This window comes from Falco cherrug, chromosome 7 (genome assembly GCF_023634085.1).
Source record: "Falco cherrug isolate bFalChe1 chromosome 7, bFalChe1.pri, whole genome shotgun sequence".
NCBI lineage: Eukaryota > Metazoa > Chordata > Aves > Falconiformes > Falconidae > Falco > Falco cherrug.
The window spans coordinates 1,120,005-1,138,239 of NC_073703.1; the positions used below are offsets into that span (position 1 = coordinate 1,120,005).

At 42.0% G+C, this 18,235-nt stretch overlaps 1 protein-coding gene across 4 annotated transcripts in view; it reads left to right on the plus strand.

Annotated features, from left to right (window-relative positions):
* ARIH1 (ariadne RBR E3 ubiquitin protein ligase 1) overlaps positions 1 to 18,235 on the plus strand; it is a 61,326-nt gene that overhangs the window by 35,778 nt on the left and 7,313 nt on the right. The window contains exons 4-10 of one of the 4 annotated variants that reach the window (XM_055716832.1): positions 3,080 to 3,172; positions 3,579 to 3,634; positions 7,660 to 7,726; positions 8,926 to 9,032; positions 9,533 to 9,575; positions 10,752 to 10,823; positions 13,265 to 13,401. In XM_055716832.1, the coding sequence (XP_055572807.1) occupies positions 3,080 to 3,172; positions 3,579 to 3,634; positions 7,660 to 7,726; positions 8,926 to 9,032; positions 9,533 to 9,575; positions 10,752 to 10,823; positions 13,265 to 13,401 (575 nt within the window). Of the gene's footprint in view, positions 1 to 3,079; positions 3,173 to 3,578; positions 3,635 to 7,659; positions 7,727 to 8,925; positions 9,033 to 9,532; positions 9,576 to 10,751; positions 10,824 to 13,264; positions 13,451 to 18,235 lie in introns of all 4 variants that reach the window. The other 3 variants (XM_055716828.1, XM_055716830.1, XM_055716831.1) reach the window with 3 other exon arrangements.

Consider the following 18,235-nt stretch of genomic DNA (forward strand, 5'->3'; position numbering starts at 1 on the left):
TTAGTTTTCATGTTCCTGATATATTATTCTCCCCTTTTTAATGTAGTGGCTGTGCTAGGTGGGAACAATATGCCTTTCCTCTGGCTAGGGGTATGTGTTCTGCCTGGGAGGCAGTTTTTCTAGCTACTGGAAAGAACTGCACAAAGCACACTAACTTCTTGGTTTTGTGGTTCAAATACCACATAAAAAATAGTAGCAGCTCAGTTATTAGAAGAGCAGTTTCTTGGCTGATGGAGCAGGTAGATGTTGCAGGTGAGCAGGAGTGTCTTGGTGTTGAGTAAGTCAAGAGGCAACCTCTGTTTCTTTGCCATATGTAAAAGATGGAGCACGTAGGAAAACTAGTATTTATTATTCTGTAAAAGACTGTAGTGTTTCTGTCTAAGGTGTCCGTAAGCCATCTGGTTTGAAATATATTTTGAAGCAGTTTTGGTCAATGTGAATTACAAATTCAAGGATAAGCTATGTTCAATACCTAGCCAGAAATCTCAGCTTTTAAATCCTGTGCAATGGTCAGCTTCCCCTGTCCCGAACACCCCAAAGCCATATTTTTGAGAGCCCCTTTCAGCCTGTGTAAAGCTGGGAGTTTTGAGTTATGCCTGTTAAGAAATTTTACCATGACTTTGTCTATTGGTGCTGTCATCATCGTTACTGAAGTAAAGAAAGCCTGTGTGAGGCTGTCATGGTAAACACCTTGGAGCAGCTGATCCCTTCTTCGATCAGTTTGATGCTACCAGAAGAGCAAGCAGGGACAGGTATCGAATGGCAGCATGCTGCTGCTAGCATTTGGCTTTGTAAGGAAGGTAGGTGATGAGTATATAGATAGGGTGAAAGTAGAGCCACCCCCTGTGATAACATGCTGTTTCAGAAGTTGCTGTTACCCGATGCACTTAATGGTTTTATGTCAGCCTTTTTGCTTGCTCCCTTGACATCTGCTGTCTGCTTAGCCAAAAATAATTGGGAACTCCCTCAAAGTAAAGAAATTAGTTGAAAGATACTCTGAATTCTTTCCAGCCTGGGAGGAAGTGGTGGCTCCCTTCTATGTGGGCATTTAGCAAACCTTTTCGCTGCCTGCAGTAACTGAAACAAGTCTTAAACGAAGATGTGTGCTTACCTATGTTCTGTAGCGCTTCCTTGTGTGTGTTTGCTGCAGGAGTGTTTAGGTTGATTAAGGGATGATCCCCCTTGTCTGTGCTTGCTTCCCATCACATGTGGTGAAGCCATCATTCTGGGAAAAGTCAGTACTGTCTTCGGGATGGTTGTATGCTGTTGGTGTCCCAAAAGTTACAGATGTTGGGGCTTTTCTACCACAACCCTGCATCTCCAGGGGGTGTCACTTGGTCACAGCAGCATCTGTGGAGCATCAGATACCTTGTTAGCTGGCTCAGTAATGGTTCAGAAATTTGAAGGTTTTTCTTTTTTTCAGTCTTGGAGTTGGTGTACCTGGCACCTCTGTAGCTGTTGGCCTCTTCTCTCCTTGAACCATGGGCTGACACTATTTATTTTTTTGTTTCAAAGAAAGCAAAGGTTTGGGTGGGTATCTCTGTTTTTACTGGGCATGAAGTCAGATGCTCAGCTCGCTTCTCTCCTTGCTGACTGGTCGGGTCAGATTTAACTGCCTTGTTGCTTCTGGTAAGTGCTCTCTGGCAGGCTGTAGGCATGGCAGGCAGAGTCGAATCTGCTGGCTGCAGCCTCACAGCATGTTTCCAAGCCTCGGGTTCAAACCTGTGTGTTCAGTGATGGCAGGAGTGCCAGATGAGTGTGAATCACAAAATTATGAGGCTGTGGGAAGAAGGTGCTAACAAGCTCCTTCCCTGCGCAATCCAAGTGCTGTAGCATTGAAAGATGAGTGTAACCAACATAACGTATCGGTGTTGGATGAACAAAATGGGCAATGTGGTGGCTATAATCTTGAGTCTGTAATGGTCAAGGAGGCAGTTTAGGGAGAAGGTCACTTTCTTAAAATGGACTCTCTTTTTCTTAATTACCAGCATCCTGCTGCTGTTCTGGCTGCTCTGCAGAGGGTACAGGTTTCTTTCACTTGTGGAGTTTCATACAAGTTGATGATGTCTCAAGGTGGAGCTCTTGTTTTATCGTACTGTCTGAGAATAAGATGGTTTGGAAAGCTAAGCCATCAAATACTAACCTGCATAGTGGTATGACTGAAGTGTTTCAAATACAGTCTGTCCTTGCTCCTGGCGCTGGATATAAAGTACCTTCAAGATGACCTGAGAAAAGTAACTTTATTTCAGTCTTTCCTTAGCAGTGTTTGCTCTCCACTGCTTGTGTAATCATTTAATGCCAGATGATATCCTGACATACTCTGTGCAGATGGTAACATACACAGGTGAAGTTGTCCTTCTTGCTGTCTGCAACAGCTAATCATTATTTGAATTTTGTTTCGTGATTTTTACCTGCCAATTAGAATCTTTAGTGTCTTCATCTGATGAGCATCTGGATTGCAGGGGGAAGTTTATCAAGCAAGTTGGCAAACTTTATGCATGCGCATTAAAAGCGTCACACCATTCTATTTCTGTTGTTTAGTGCTCACCAGTTAGGCAGACTGCTCGCTGATCACTTAGTTTCCTACACAAGAGGGAACTAAATTAGTGGCTGTGCATAGCTGGTGTGCATATTCTGGGACTTCTGGGCAGCACCCACATGTGATATCAAGCCAAGTGGAAAAAAAAATAGGAAAAAAGACGACTCCATATAATCTTGTAACTGTGACCTGTGTGGCAATGGTGCATGTATTTTACTCATTTGCAAGAGTAAAACAGAGGAGAGCCATACTATGCTCTGTATATACCCCTAAAACAAGGACCAATTTAAATAGGCAAGCAGGATGGAAACGTCAGCCACACCTTTCCTTGCTGCTAGGGTTGGGGATTAAAGTCTGGCTTTGAAAGCATGACTGCAGCTGCATTGGCAATGTTCTGTAGTGGTGGTGATGCAAAATAAAGAGTGTCTCAAGTTTGGTGTGAGGGATGAGATGTGATAAACTGCACAGCATCAAGAAGGGCAAAATGATTTGAGTGTATCCACATGATAAAATGATCCAATGTCTTTTTTGTCCTTGCAGTACTTTACTGGCCTAGAGTGTGGACACAAGTTTTGTATGCAGTGCTGGAGTGAATATTTAACTACCAAAATAATGGAGGAAGGCATGGGACAGGTAAAATGTCAACTCTGCTACCTCATGACTGACTTCTGGAAATGTTGTGTATTGGAGAGGAAGGGGAAAGAGAGGGGAGAATTCTTCCCCACTAAAGTTTAAAAAAGAAGAACCAGCAAACAACCAAACCCCAGAAGAACAACAAAAAAAACCCCAAGCCCTAAAGCTTTGGGAGCTGCAGTCTGCTGTGGGTGAAGCTGGAGGGAACTACATGGCACTTGTGCAGGTGTCTTTGCTCTGGGTGGGAGGAATTGTGCTGTGCACAGTAGCACATCTGGGACTTGATGATAGAGCCAATGTACTATTTTTGCTGTGGATTGTAGGTGAGTCTGTTGCCTTGGAATTCTTTGTGATGCAAAACCAGGATAAACACTGTTCTTTTCACAACCTTTTTGGTTTTTTTCAGACCATTTCATGCCCTGCTCATGGCTGTGATATCTTAGTTGATGACAATACAGTTATGTGAGTATGACTATTTGCTGCTGCTTGGTTTTCCTCTCTTTTTCTGTTGTTACTTATTTGTTATTCGAATGTACTGGCTTATATAAAAAAAAACTGCACAGAGGCTATAAGGCAGCAGAGATGTTGGTCTTGAACTGTCTGTTTTGATACTAGCATGTCTCAGCTTCCTGTTTAGCTTTGGAAAACCTATGCCACAGTACTTGAAGGAAAGACTCCTTGACCAGTTTGGTCAGCATGACAGCAGAATAAAAGCTAGGCAGTCTTTCCAAACCCTGTTTAACTGCTTTGTGTATTTTGTTTCCTTTGATTTACGCAGGAATTTAGGACTTCCTACCTAGGTCAACCCACTGGTTCACCAAGTCCTATAGCTATAGTTAATACGTGAGTCAGAGGAAGTCCTCTGTACAGTGTGATGGAGGGTGTGTTGTATGCCCTCTGATAGAAAGCAGTTGACCCTCAAACATAAGATTTGATTAAGCTGGTATGTCAGCCTGTGTCACTTTGTTTATTAAGTTGTCCAGTTGTAGGATGACTGCTCGTACATGGTGGAGCGATGAGTTTCCTTCTCTTTTGTATTGGGCAATGTTACTGCATGAGTAATGTCCTTCATAATTCTGAACCTTGATTAACTCCATTTTAATTCTTCATGCTAAAAAGTGTCTGAATAGGAGTTTTTATTCTGTTACCTTCCTTCCTTCCTGAAGTCTGACTCACTCATTGATACCAGTTTGCTGGTTTTTGTATCGATTGCTTTGACTAGCGATTTCCCATATCCTTCTGCATTAGTGGCTCTATGTTAGTTATGGAGTGTAGGCTGGATAGAAGTGGAACTAGCTGAAGCGTTTTCCTGCCCTGTTGAGGGGCGGTTTGTAGAGTTCAGTGGGTGGAAGCCTTGATTGAGTTTGTGTGGTTTCTTTTTTTTATTTTATTACTGGAATCTGAACTCAACTTGTGGTCTGCACTCTCAGCAGGAAATTTCATGAGTGTTTTCTTGATTGCAACAGTTTGAATAAGCTGCCTGTAAAGTAGACTAACTGAAATTGTTACGAGGTTGTGCAGTAGAAGTAGCAAGGAAAGGATGGAAGGAAAGCAGCACTGGCTTCTGTTGCTATTGCTTGATATTAGTAGTAGGTCTGACTATCGTTACATTTCACTTCATGACTTTTATAGCACAGAAAACCATGACACTGGGGTGAATCTGTGCAGCTTCTGACTTGTATGATGTGCTGTGGGATTGATTCCCTTGCCTAGAAATGGCAGAGATACCTGGGTCTTGTGATAGTAAAATGACATCCAGGTGGTAAAGAAAAGAAGTCCCCTTTGTCTAAGTAAAACTATAAATGTTTTGTGGAGGTAAATATCCACCTTTCCCATATTTTGCAGGGGATACCTTGAATGTCTAGGGGAGGGAGGTGCATTTTTTTGCAGAAGCCTAATGCTTTCCTTTAAAAGCAAAGATGGAAAACTCTAGCAATCTTACTAAATGGCATGAATAAAAATGTTAAGTAATCCCAACTGGAATCTGTACCTCCTCCCATGTCCTTAATTATTCTCTTTTTAGGTAGTTTCCTTTTTACAAAGTCTCTAACTCTAGATTTCCAAGCTATAGGAACCTGAGACTAATGTGCAATGTATAGAGGCATCAGTTTATCAGAAAATCAAAGTAGATAAAGACGGGCAGTTATTAACTTTCTCCCTTCTCAGTACTTACCCTCAGCAAGCCAGTACATCTTCAAGTTGAATTATCTCCCTACAAGTCCAAACGTAGCAATTCAGATGACTTCCCTGGATTTGTGAGTTTTTAGCTAGCCTATTGTCTATTTTCTTTGTTACTGTTGAGCTTAAATAAGAAGGTTGAAGAGAGGGTCCCTTTCAGTTCTTTCAAGACCTTTCAACTGGCTGAAGGTAATCTGTTTCTATCCCTTGTTCAGCCTCGCTAATGCTGCTGGTAATTGCTTTAACCTACATGCAAAGTTGTTGATTTCATTAATATGCAAGGCAGGCTGCCTTTATTACTGCCATGTCTAATGGCTGCTGCTCATGGGTGGAAGCAGTCTGGTAGTAACCTCTGAAAATCAACCCACTTGGTAGGAATGGATGGATTTTGGGTTCCTGTGTTGAAGTCATGGAGTCCTGCCTCAATTTTTTTTTTTTTTTTTTTAAATCTTCCTTTGCATATTGCGAATACCACTGCTGCTGTACCATGTCAGAATGTAGTAAGGTCTTGAAGTAATTCCTATGGGAAGGTGTTTGACCTCTCACATAATATACTCCACTGACTGGGGTCTTTGAGGAGATTCATTGTCAAAATGGAAAAAAAGTATAAAACTTACAGTCTCATTGAGGATTGCTGCCATCTTTGGATGAATTTTTGAGATTGCTGTTCTGAACTGAGCTGCCAGAAGAGATCAGTGGTTAAGGTTTTTTTGCAAGCAGTTTGTTTTTTCCAACCTGGCTTCTTCAGCAAGGTGGTTTTTTATAGCTTCCAGAGGAGCGTACCCTGAAAATGGGGTATGGGCACTGGGAGTGAGTTTAATCTCTTAATTTGTCTAGTTTTGTTTATTGTTTGTTTGAAAGGTTTTCACAGCAGAGTTCTTGAAGTTCTTGACCTGAGTGTTGCTGTGAAAGTGGTGTTGAACCCAGAGCAGGCGAGGTTCCTAACATGGAGTGATCATAGGCAGTTTGAAGAGCAAAATCAGTGGTGTACTCTACGTGTTTTGGTTCGCTATAATCATTTGAATTCCAGTTCCGCTTAAATACCTATAATATAATATATGTCACTTTAAAAATTTATTTTGTCTAGAAGCCTAGGTATGGAGTAAGAAAGTGAAATGTATAATTCATGTCATAACTTCAAATTGTGTTTTCATTCTTCAGTAAGTTTCACTCCAAAATTGCAGGCTTGCCATGGACATGGGCCTGATGAGATGCTTTGTCAGCTGATTTGTTTTATTTTAGCACTGGGAATTTGGCTGCCATGTGCTATGTTTATGTAATAACCAGCACGTTGTTTGGTGAGGAGCTCCCCAGACTGCCAAGGGCTAAGATTTATGCAACATTGCATCGTCACATGCGCTGCTGTTAATGAATGTGGCATGATAACATCCAGGAGTACACTTGATTTTGGCTGCACCCTGAAATGGGTAATCTGTTAGTTTCAATACTTATGTGATGTGGCCTGTGTAAAGCTGTATTCCACAGTATGATTTAAAACAAATACCCCAAACTGTGTGTTAGTCCAGCTTTATATATATACACATATATATATGCAGAAGACACTTTAGTCGTAACTGAAAGACAATATAAGTGCTCAGCAATACATAATTGAATTATTTTGAATGTGTCTAGGCTGGACAGTCTGCACATGTCAGCTGGGTCTGTGTGTTTAGGAGAAAAGTGGTCACCATGCCTTTAAAGGATTCCTATCTGTCTAGTTTTCTTCTGCTCTCCTGCTTCTCAGCTGACTGACTTAATTTAAAGTTAATGTTGTGTAAACCTCTGTGGTGTTGATTTTAAATCAACTTTGTTTTTTATGGTAAATAGATTAAAACAACATTAACTTTTAAACTGAAGCTGTAGCATTCCACTGAAACCCAGGTAATGTTAGGCCTACCAAATTTATTAACTGCACAACAATTGTTCTGGAGCTTTTTAAAGGGATTTGCCACAGAGTGTGCTTGTTTAATGTAGATGTACTAATGAAGTAATTCAGTTTCTTGGGCACTTCAGGAAAGTGTTTTTAAGTAAAAACTCCCACACCAAGAGGTTCAGTTCTTTTGAACTGCATGAGCTTTCTGTGTGATTCTTAAGCTGGTATTAGAAGTTAAATATGATATTTGTAGTTTCCATAATAATATAATAAATGATCTAAAACACAGAGAACAGGTAAGTACAGAAAAGTACATATAAGTATAGGAAGAGGAATCAAAGCCATCTGTCTGTCCTAACTTACTAGCTACGTATGGGGAAAAAGTTTACTACCACCGTAACTTTTCTTGTTTTTTCTGTTTCTTCCCTTTTCACAGGCGTCTGATAACAGATTCCAAGGTTAAATTAAAGTACCAGCATTTAATAACCAATAGTTTTGTAGAGGTGAGTTTTTTATTTGAAATTTTTAGTGGCTTCTAAATTGTGTCTCACATATGTACCAAACCGGAGAATTGAAGCTGGTTTGTAACTGTATAGCAGTTTTTGTTGCATAGTCTCTAACAGGGTGTGACTACAAGGTAGAGGCTTTACAGGGGTTATTTTATAGCACTTTTAGTTACAGATATAGCTGTAGAAAAATACTAAAAAAAAATCTGCAGGACAAAAGATCTAGAGATACAGCAAGCAGCTGTAGATAAAGAGAATGCAAGTGCTGTTCAATATATAGCTTCTGAGGAGCTCTTAATATTTATAGTTCTTGAAACGTTACCTGAGATACCTTAGACTTGGAAACATTGTTGTAAACACTAGCACGTCTTAAACATTTGGCATTTGAAGCAAAGCTGCAAATTTGCTGTTAGCGAAATATTAGTAGCTTTGCAACCTCAAAATCAAAATAAACTTGGAAAAAGGTGCTTTGTAAGATAGTTTCTGTCCCCAGCCCAATTTCCCTGTTGTATGTGTTCGGATTTACTGTAGAGCCTAGTATGTAAGTTGTTACTGGGATCAAGCTTTCACTCCTTGTTTGAAGTGATGTGTGCAGTGCTTTGGAGGGTGTTTTTTGTGTTGTGTGTTTTTTGGTTTTGTTTTTTTTTTTTTTTAATACAACAGTGGAGCTAAGCACGCTGCAGACTGAAAGACTAACAAAAGCCATGCAGATTCATATCTGGCTGCAGTACAGCAAGAACAGGTGATGAGATGGTGTTCAAGCGTTGTTAGAAAGCAGTGCTTGTAAAAAGCTAGTGCCCATGGTTTGAGCAGTTTCAGAAAGGCTGTTGCAGCAGTGAAACAGATGGGAGTTGCAAAAAACCTGACATGCTTTTTTTCAATGGAAAGCCTCATAGCTTCATGTTCTTCAAGTATTTTCTCTGGATGAGCTATGAGGTCAGCAAAAGTCTTTATGCTCCTCATCTTTCATAAGGGGCCATTTGATGCTGAAGAGTTGACTTGTATTCCTGCTTGCTTTCAGTAGAAAGTGAATGCTTGGATTGAAGAGAAAGCACTCTTATTGCAGAGGACTGGTAGGACAGGAAGGAGTGTGACTGAAGGTCATGGTTGAAAGGATGAAAAAGGGATGAAAGGCAGGTAGTGTCCTTGTGCAGCATCCTTTCTCCATTATGGTTTTTTTTTGCTTTATTTCATAGTGTAATCGACTGTTAAAATGGTGTCCCGCCCCAGATTGCCACCATGTTGTTAAAGTCCAATATCCTGATGCTAAACCTGTTCGCTGCAAATGTGGACGTCAGTTTTGGTAAGAAAATCAAGTAAAAGACTTACAGAATACGTATTAATACACTTTCAAGGTAGTAAGTCTTTATATTCAGTTGTGGTTTAGATGGTGGGAGAAGCATGGGGTGGGCTACAAATGGTGAGCCAGGATTAGGTCCAGCTGGGTTGCAGAGCCCATCACTGTGTGGTTGTTGTTCTGTGTCTTGGGCTTCCTTTGACCTACAGGCAGATCCAGCTTTTGCTGAGAGGTGGCCTTCAGCTGAGTGGTTTCAGATTGAGTAAGGTCCTTGATTTCAGGCACTATAGAATCAAAATGTGTTGAGATGCATACTGCTCTGAAATAGCTGTTGAGGGATTTGAGGGTTGGGGAGGGGAAGTTGACATGTATAGTGTTTCCTTAGGACTAGCTTTGGTCTTTCAGCAGAACAGTCCAGAAAGACAACTTCCACGGTGTTAACCTACTTAAATAAAATTACAGTCATCTGCCCTATTTGCTTATTTTCCCCTTGCTTTCACTTACAGCTTTAATTGTGGTGAAAACTGGCATGATCCTGTTAAATGCAAGGTGAGCATGTCAAAGTTCTTTTCTAAATGCATAACTGTTTCCAGTTTAAAGTGAATTTATGTGCAAGATGTAGAAAGCACAAGCTTTGCAGCGGTTCACATCAAGAAGCATAGTCGTTCACCTGCTTAGACCATAGCTTGAGAAGAATCAGTGAAATCATACTGGATGCCTTTACTGCCATACTAGATGCCTCAGAGTTGGACCTTGTGAAGGAACAGTGCCTCAGCCAGATGGGGAAACATCTGCAGGAGGTGGCTGTTACAGCCGTGACCCTCTGAAGAACAACGAAGGTGCTTCAGGAGGGAATGCTTCACTTGACAACAAGCATTCCTGTACTAGGCATTTCTGTAGGTGTTCAGTGGCTCCAGCAGGCTTGTGATTTGTTTTGTTGAAGAAATTAATCCAGTCCTAGGACCTGCTGTCATGCTGTGAACTCTAGAACTCTTCATGGAGCTGTTGAAAGCTGTAATCAAGCCTGGGATCGTGTGGCTTTGCAGAGCTCACGGACAGCCATGTTTCATGCCTTGGGGACAGAGCAGTCTGTGTTCCTAGTGACAAATGCAAGAAAAAACTTTCCTGGGGAGAGGAGAGGAAGATGTTACTGAAGGTTTAGCTAATCTTTCCAGGCTAGATGTGGTCAGCTTATTATTGTAACAGGTGCAAGCAGCCTTTTTGTTTTTGTAACTTGCATTCATTTGATAAACTCAGTAAGGTTTTAAAAAAAACAACCCAACACACCCCACACCACACTCCCTCCAACACCACAAAAACCCCACACCCAAATGAAAAAGAAGCACAAGGTGAGCATTGCAAGCCTCAGGAGAAACTTGGCTAGATGTAAATCTAGGCATCACAGAGGCTCTGACTGCAGTTCTGGCAGATCACTGTGTACAGTGTCATTATTTCAGAGTCTCATGCAAAGTTTGTGTTGATTGAACCTAAGGACTGCAAACTTGTTGCTGAAGTGTTTGGGCTGAGTGATGTTCTTGCTGGATCAGGACAGTGCTGCAGGAAATGTCTGCAACTAAATTAGTTGCTGTGTGTGGCTGCTTTCCAGCACCAGCCCCCCCATATTCCCATGTGGTTGTGTGTACCTTACCTTAATGTAAGCAGCTGTCTTGGGAACATTTACAGTTCCCCTATTTAAATAAAACTATTTCTTCATTTTTCTAACAGTGGTTAAAGAAATGGATTAAGAAGTGTGATGATGACAGTGAAACTTCTAATTGGATTGCAGCTAACACAAAGGTGAGGGTTTTTCTCATATTTTATGTAGACTTACCATATGAAAAGAACAGACAACCTAATTCTTCTGTACTAGGATTATTTTTTTGTTGTTGCATGTCACTATTTAAGAGCAAGCCTTAAAATCCACAGTACACTGAAGTACTCTTGTTTGAAGAGCAAGTAGGTGTTACTGCCTCAAGTCAGGTGAAGTTCTTCAGGTTAAGTGGAGTTTGCTCTTCTAAGAAAGAGTTAATTGGAGACTCAAAGGAAGCTCAAGTTTTAAGTCTTTGGACTCCTGTCTGGCAGTGGTGGCTTCCCTAAAGCAAATCTGTGCCTCACTCCAAGGGTGTGAAACATGTTAGCACCACCTGTGGCTTGATTTGGCTGTGATAATTTTCATCTGCCTTTAAATCCCCTGGGTTGGCCTCTTGAGGAGTTGTTCATTTCCGCTGGGCAAGATTCCAGATAGAGACTGGCAGAACAGCTGTTAAGATTTTATTATGTAAAAGTCTTCATTCTAGCTAGCCCAACTTTGCCTGAAACTTCAGCATTTGTTTGGTTTTGGGACGATTTAAAACAAAGGTGGTGGTGGTGGTGGGGAAAGCAGCAGATGCCATAGAGGGGGCAGTGGTAGGAGCAGGCCTGGGTCTCATGACTGCTGAGCCAGGAGGGTGGAAGAAGGTGGGGAGGGTGTGAGGAAACGGCTGCTTTGTTTTCTTAGCTCTGTTGTGTAACTGGTTAATGGTATTGTTTGCAGCAGCGGCTGCTTCTTTCTGGGGCTGGCTGCGTGTTTTTCACTGAACTGGAATGTTGCATTATGGTGAAAGCAGAAACACCCTTCAGGCTGAAACATGCAGTTAAAATCAGGCTGAAATTGTGCAGCCTCGGCTACTTCTTTCTGTTTTGTGGGCTGAGACTTGTGTGGTCCCTGCTTGGAGGCTGAACAATGCTCAATAAAGTGAACTTGGCTTTTTCTGAGGTGGGTGTTCAGAGACACATTGTGGCTCAAGAACTGAACCCGATTTGTTCAACGTTTGCTTGGTCTTTGGGTATTGCTTGTGTTAAACCTGAAGAAGAGTAAGTGAATAACTTGGAAAGGGCTGAGTGTAACACATGCAAAGCACTTTCTAGCCTTGGGTATGAAACACTTGAGATGTCAGAATAGTCACAGCCCTATTTTGCCTGTGACAGAGCCCTTGGGAGCCAGATGAGGAGCTGCTACTGCCCCTCAGGAGTATGGTCTTGGTCATGGCCTTAGATCTCCCCATCTCCTACCTACTCCTACCTTGGCATGTGCTGCTGAAGACCAGGATCTAAGCTCTCCTTGTTGGGTTTTGTTAGGTTCAATTGTTAAGCTTTCTCTTACTGGATTCTGTGTCCCTTAAAAAGGCTGAAATAGTGTACATCTGTGTCATGTAGACCAAACATGAATAATGTGTCATTAATGCTGGCTACTGGCAATAGGAAGCTACTTATCTCCCTGTCTGAAAAAGAGACAACAGTTTCTGCAGCTTGCTTGCCAAAAGACTTTAGCATAGAATTATTGTCAAGATGGTCTTCCTTTTTGTTTTTTAACCAGGATCTAGACTGTCAGATAGGAGACATGCTAGTGGTTGGACTAGTTTATAAAGCATAGCTTAAACTGTCAGAAACAGTATTGAATGGCCAAAGTAAGAAGATTCTTGTGTGTGTCTAGACACCCATCCAGAGGACAGTGAAGAGGGGAAATGAGTATGGCCAAGCTGTGCTGGCACCAGCCCAGCTTATCTGTTAGTCTTGTGTCAGCAGCAGAAGAGCTGTTGTCCTTAACATCACTGTCTGAGCTACTTCCTCTGGTACCATACAAGACACTTCTACAGCAAGAAAGTACTTTGGAGCCCAGGCTGTCCCGCAGCAACAGGACAAAAAATAACATCAGAGTAATCACAGCAGACATCTGAGCAAGCCAACTGTCCTGGAGTCTTATGGTATCCATATCAATTGAATTAACTGAAGAACAATATCACAATTCTTCTCTCTCCGAACTGATGCTGGATTCAATTGAGGGGAAAGTTGGCAGGAAACATAACCCACCCCTCATAATGATCTCTGCCTTCTTGTGGGCAGCAAGATGTGGAAGGCAGTAATCTCACAGTGCCGTAATCATGAAGCATGAGCATGCTGGCTGCTGGAACATGTGCAGTCAGAGCTTTGCAGCTTCCGGAGAACCGGATCAGCCCAGAGCCGTGGGGCTGCCAGCCACCACCTCTTCTTTCCTGAATTGCCTGCTCTGGCCCTTGGCCACAGGCACAGAGAAACCCAAGTGCCCGTCTGACTGACACAGTCCTGTTGTTGTTCAGAGAGGAACCAAGTAAAATCCTTTCCTGCCGTAGCATGAGGCTGTAGCGATACGCTGGGATAGGAATGGCACAGGTTGGAGTGCACATATGTCTGTCCTTACTCTGTCTCTGTACTATTTCTAGCAGGAAAACAGGGCAGTCGTGTTTGGCGAGGGATGTCTTGTGCCTTCACAGCTGTTTGCTTCAGTGACTGCAAGTCAGAGCCCAAATTCTGTGTTGAATTTCTTCATTTTGAAGAACCTAGAAGGGAATCGGATCAGGTACCATCAGATGCAAAAATCCCCTTTTTCAGTGGGAAAAACTCTGCAGGTAATTCAGTTGCTACTGTGGTCTCCATTGCCGTTTCTAGCTTTTGAAAAGTGCTTTCTTGAGCCCTCCAAGCATGATGCTGAGTTGCAGTTGTGTCCCATGTGGTCTCCATTCAGGGAGGAAAACTTCCCAACTTGCCAAGATGAAGCTATAAGAGAAAAATACCAGTCCTCCTGAAATACGGGCTTGAAATCTGGGCAGTTCTTTGCAACAGGAATGAGATAAGTTTCTTCCAGCTTGCCCTGGGAGACAGAATAGGAAAAGAAAATTAGGCAATTGCTGTACGAGAGAATAGAAAAGTGAAACAGAGCTGAATTGGTTTCTGTTCGCAAACTGATGTGATGCTTTTTTTTTTAATGAATTATGTAGAATGGTCTGAATGAAAAATGAGAAGACTTGAGTAGTGAATTCTGTGGTTGCTATATAACTTCTTAATTTATTTTACATTCATTCATTTGCAGTTAGATCTGCATTAAATTCTTCTGCTTATACAAAAGATACAGCCGTTGCAGATGACTGCTGGAGTAGATGGCCTCTTGCTTAAAATAAGCTACTTTTCATGTATGAGTTCAGCTTAACTAAATTAATTTAGATTTGAGATAAGCCAATACAAGTTCTTTATCAAGCCTTTAATTCTCAGCCGTCTGGCAGAAAAGGGTTGAGTAGTCCAAGGTTTTGTACGTTTCTTTTTCAGCTTGTTGTACAAACTTGCTTCTCAAGTAGTTCCTTTCTTGAACTAAGGCAGGTTTCAGGTATCTGGTTTGTGTGGCTTTGGTTGTAAAAAACCCACATAGATCCATTGCTTCTATTAAGTGGACATTCAAAGGAGTAAGAAATACAGAAAACTTGGATTTCTGCAATTATTTTAGGCTCTTAAGGTGTATCAAGACTGTTTGAAAGAAGCCTAAAAGGAGGATGGGAAACCTCTTTCAGACCTGAGTTTCAGTGATGTTAATCTTTCTGCATCTTGGGATGCTAACGGAAGAAGAACAAAGATGCTAATAGTGCAGGTCTTCACCCAAGGCACTGTTTAGGGGTTTTTTTTGGCTGTTTTTTTTTTTGTTGTTTTGTTTGTTTCATTTTGGTGTGTTTTGGGGTGGTTTTTTTTTTTTTAAGTTAAACTGGTGTTAATGAAAGTTGTTCATCTGATACTAAAAATGCCCCTTCCTTACTGCTTTTAGCTTCTGGTGTGTTACCATCTTATTATCTTTTGGGCTAGACAGGGCTTGAATGTCTGATGTATAAAGCCAGTAGATTTTCTTCCTCCTAAAAAGCCATTGTCATTCTTCTCCTCTTAAGTGAGATAAAATGGCACAAAACCAGTTCTGCTCCTTTTCAGGTCACTTTTTAACGTCTGAACATTTGCTCCCTTTGTACGTTCTGGAAGTCCTACATTTGTTCTAATGTGTGGAAATTCTGGCAGCCCGCTAGATCCTCCCCGGGTACTAGCATCAAACTTTGCTCTTTCTTTTCTCACTAGCGCAGTTTCGTGCCAGAGTTGTGAACAGCATCTTTCCTAAGATGTCAGAGTGCCATCTTTTCCTCTCAGATGAACAAGTGTTTAAAATATCCTGCTTTACTCAATAACTATAGGTGTTGTCATGGTGCATTATTTTGTGCTAACCATGGTTAAGTTCAGCATTTTTTGACTTTGAAATGCATTAAAAAATCCCCGTGGTGTTTGAGGATTCTTTTTTTTTTTTTAATCACATGGGTTGTAGGTGAGGACCTCACTGTGAATGTAGTTGGGAGGCTGTTGTACACCAGTTGCCTCCAGGAATTCTGGAGAGTACTAATCTTTCACCCACCCTGAAATATGAAATATGTTTCCATTTAGCTTCCCATTCATATAACAGCAGCAGAGGTTTATGGTGTTCTATGTACATGCAACCTTTTAGGACAAAATAGGGATTGTTCTCCTTTGCCAGGTTGCCTAGGCTTTTGTTTTGAAGTACAGCATTTAAGCACAACACCAAATTGTTCAGAGTGGAACAGTGTTAACGAGGTCACTTCTGCATTGTGGCATGACAGATAACGTGCAGAATAATCTACTGGTTTAGTAATTTGATTTGCTGGCTATTATGTTGTTGCATAGCTGTAATTCTCAATAAGATCTTCCCTGTCCTCTTTAATCTATAAATCTCACCCACTCATTGCGTTGGTGGCTTGAGTAGTTGCTGCTTTTTTTCTTTCTGCTGGTATTCAGCATTTCTTTAGTATGTTCTTACGACTTTTCCTTAATTTTTAATAATATTCACCTTCTACACTAATATGTAACTTCATGGATCTGTGCAGCTTACTATATAATCTGTCTTTTGTGCTTTGCTTTTATAGGTATATAAGGCTTGAAAAGGATGGCATTCCCTGTAATAAAAGGGTTGTAATTAGGGCCTTTTTGTTCCAGTTTGCATCACAGGGCCAGAAGCCCTAAGTATTGTGTGGTATTGAGACACTTAAGAGCTTGGTCTCCTCCTCAAAGACAGGAGAGCAGAATTTCAGTGCTTCTAATTGAGCCTGGTTGCAGATGAGGATGGCCCCACATCCTTGTGGTGTGGACATGCTCCACTGTGCCTCTCCAGCTTGACAGGTCATCTGGAAACTGTTTCTCTCTTTCAGTTGTGGGATTTTCTTAAGCAGGAGTGATTGCTGCAGCTGTTTGGATTAGCAGTGTCTTCCACTGTGGCATGCAGGTGTCAGCGTCTCCACAGATGAGATGTTTGGAAGAAATTGCACAGCTCTGTGACCACCATCTTCTCTTGAAAAAACATTCATTGCTGTGTGCCCCAGGGTCAGCGTTTGAGTGACAGGGAGCTGTGTCATGATGTGACAGGGGTGCAGTGCCACTCTTTGTACATATTAGCAAAGTGCACCCTGGCTGATGGGCAAATAGATCTGGGATCTTCACAGTTGTGAAGGATATTGATGGGGTAAACCTGAATTTGGGTCCTGATGTGTTGGTGCAGGATTGCAATAGGATGGAGGGCTGCCTGGAAAAGGAAAATAGATACTGTGCTGGGTATGGTGCTGAAAGGAGAGATGTGGGTTTTTCTTTTTTTTTTTTTACTCTGAAGTTCATAGAACTGCATTGATTGACTAATTGGGAAAAAGCTTACCTGGCTGAGTATCCATCCTATGGACAGCCCAAGAGGACATCTTGATGCTGTTTCCCCGCAGAGGGACAGCAAGGGAGCTACCGTGCTTCATTTACTCTGTCTGTAGGACAAACACAGGTGATGTGGAGGAAAGGAGATGTGAAAAAATCTCCTTAGGGGCTTGCTTGCTGGTTGAGCCCATCTGAGTAATAACCAGCCCCCAAAAACTTGAACCAAAACAAAAAAAGCAGCCAGCTAGCCTGCAGTGTACTAACAGAGCACAAGGATGGGATGAGAGGTGTGACTGGAAAGACACACTCATCTAACTGCTGGAGTAGTTCCCCAAATCGGGGGAGTCTTTCTATTTACATGACAAACCTGGTCTTCTGGCTAGAAACAGAGCTTTGTCCTTTTACTCAGGCGAAGCCCTGGTTGTGACCTGTTGATGGGATAGGAATGCTGTCCCTCTTGGCTGAACAGGAGGTCAGTGCTCTCCAAACAAGTGCTGTAATAGCTTCTCCTTTCAAAGGAATGGCTCAGGAAAACCTTGCTGGTTGTGTGGGATGTTGCCTGTTTCTGCCCAGTCCTTAACCCTTCCCCTTCAGGATCAGGCAGTAGGACCAAAGCAGCACTTCCAAGAGGAAGAAATAATGGCAGCACTCAAGTGGGGTGCCCTGCCATTGCTCGGGAGATCAGAATCATGAAATGATTTAGGTTGGAAAGGAATGTCATCTTGTTTGGCGCCCCGGCTCAAAGCAAGGATAACCACAAAGTAAGGGCAAGCTGCTGTAATAAGCCTTATTTTTCATCAGTGCTCAGGTCTGCAAAGTTGCAATCACCAGGAAGCAAAACTAGCTGAAAGTACTCTCTTATATTGGCCAAGAGAAGTTGCAGTCCCTTATGATTTCCCCCTTGCCTCTCTTCCTTTGTAACCTGCTTTACTTTACTGCAGACCTCCCTCCCTGCAGTGGGAAGGGCCATGTCTGACATCTGGAGACCACACTGGTCCTTTGCACCTCCTGAGCTATCTTCAGAGTACTTCTTGGTGTACAAATTCTCTTGTCTCTTACAATACAAATAGGCAAACTCGTGTGAAAGTGGAGTAGTAGTTGGGGCACTTGGAGTGGGCGTACAAGAATGTGTTGGATTGTGTCCTATATAAAAGTAGCAGTTATAGACTGATTGAACATGTTGGGTTCTTCCTTTATTGAGAATTTATCTGAATGCCAGAGTAGGAAGTGGTGGTTCTGGTTAGCCAACAGTAAAGAGGTGCTCGTAACTGGGGAGGGGTTTTTATCTGCTCCTGACGCAAAAGCTGCAGTGAATTTTATGTGAGTGTGGATTACTTGTTTGGATATCTTTGTTACTGCCTTGTAGATAAATCTGGCTTCTGCAAAATGTTCGTAAATGCTGCTGTGGTTGTGTAATAAGCTGGACCAAGGAACTCATCCCAGCTAAAATGTGTTTGGGTTTATTTTGGGGGTTTTGTTCCTCTGTACTTGCTGGTTGATTTTAACCTGCTGTGTTCCTTGGCCGAGCTCTTGTGCAGCCGCCTTGTGTCCTGGCACAAGAGAAGTGCCACAGGGACAGGAGCAAGTGGCAGAAGAGAGTTGGGCTGGCTTCCTTTGCTTGTAGAGGCAGCTTAGTATATTCTTGCAGCCTCGGCTTTGTGTACTCATTGTCATACAACAGA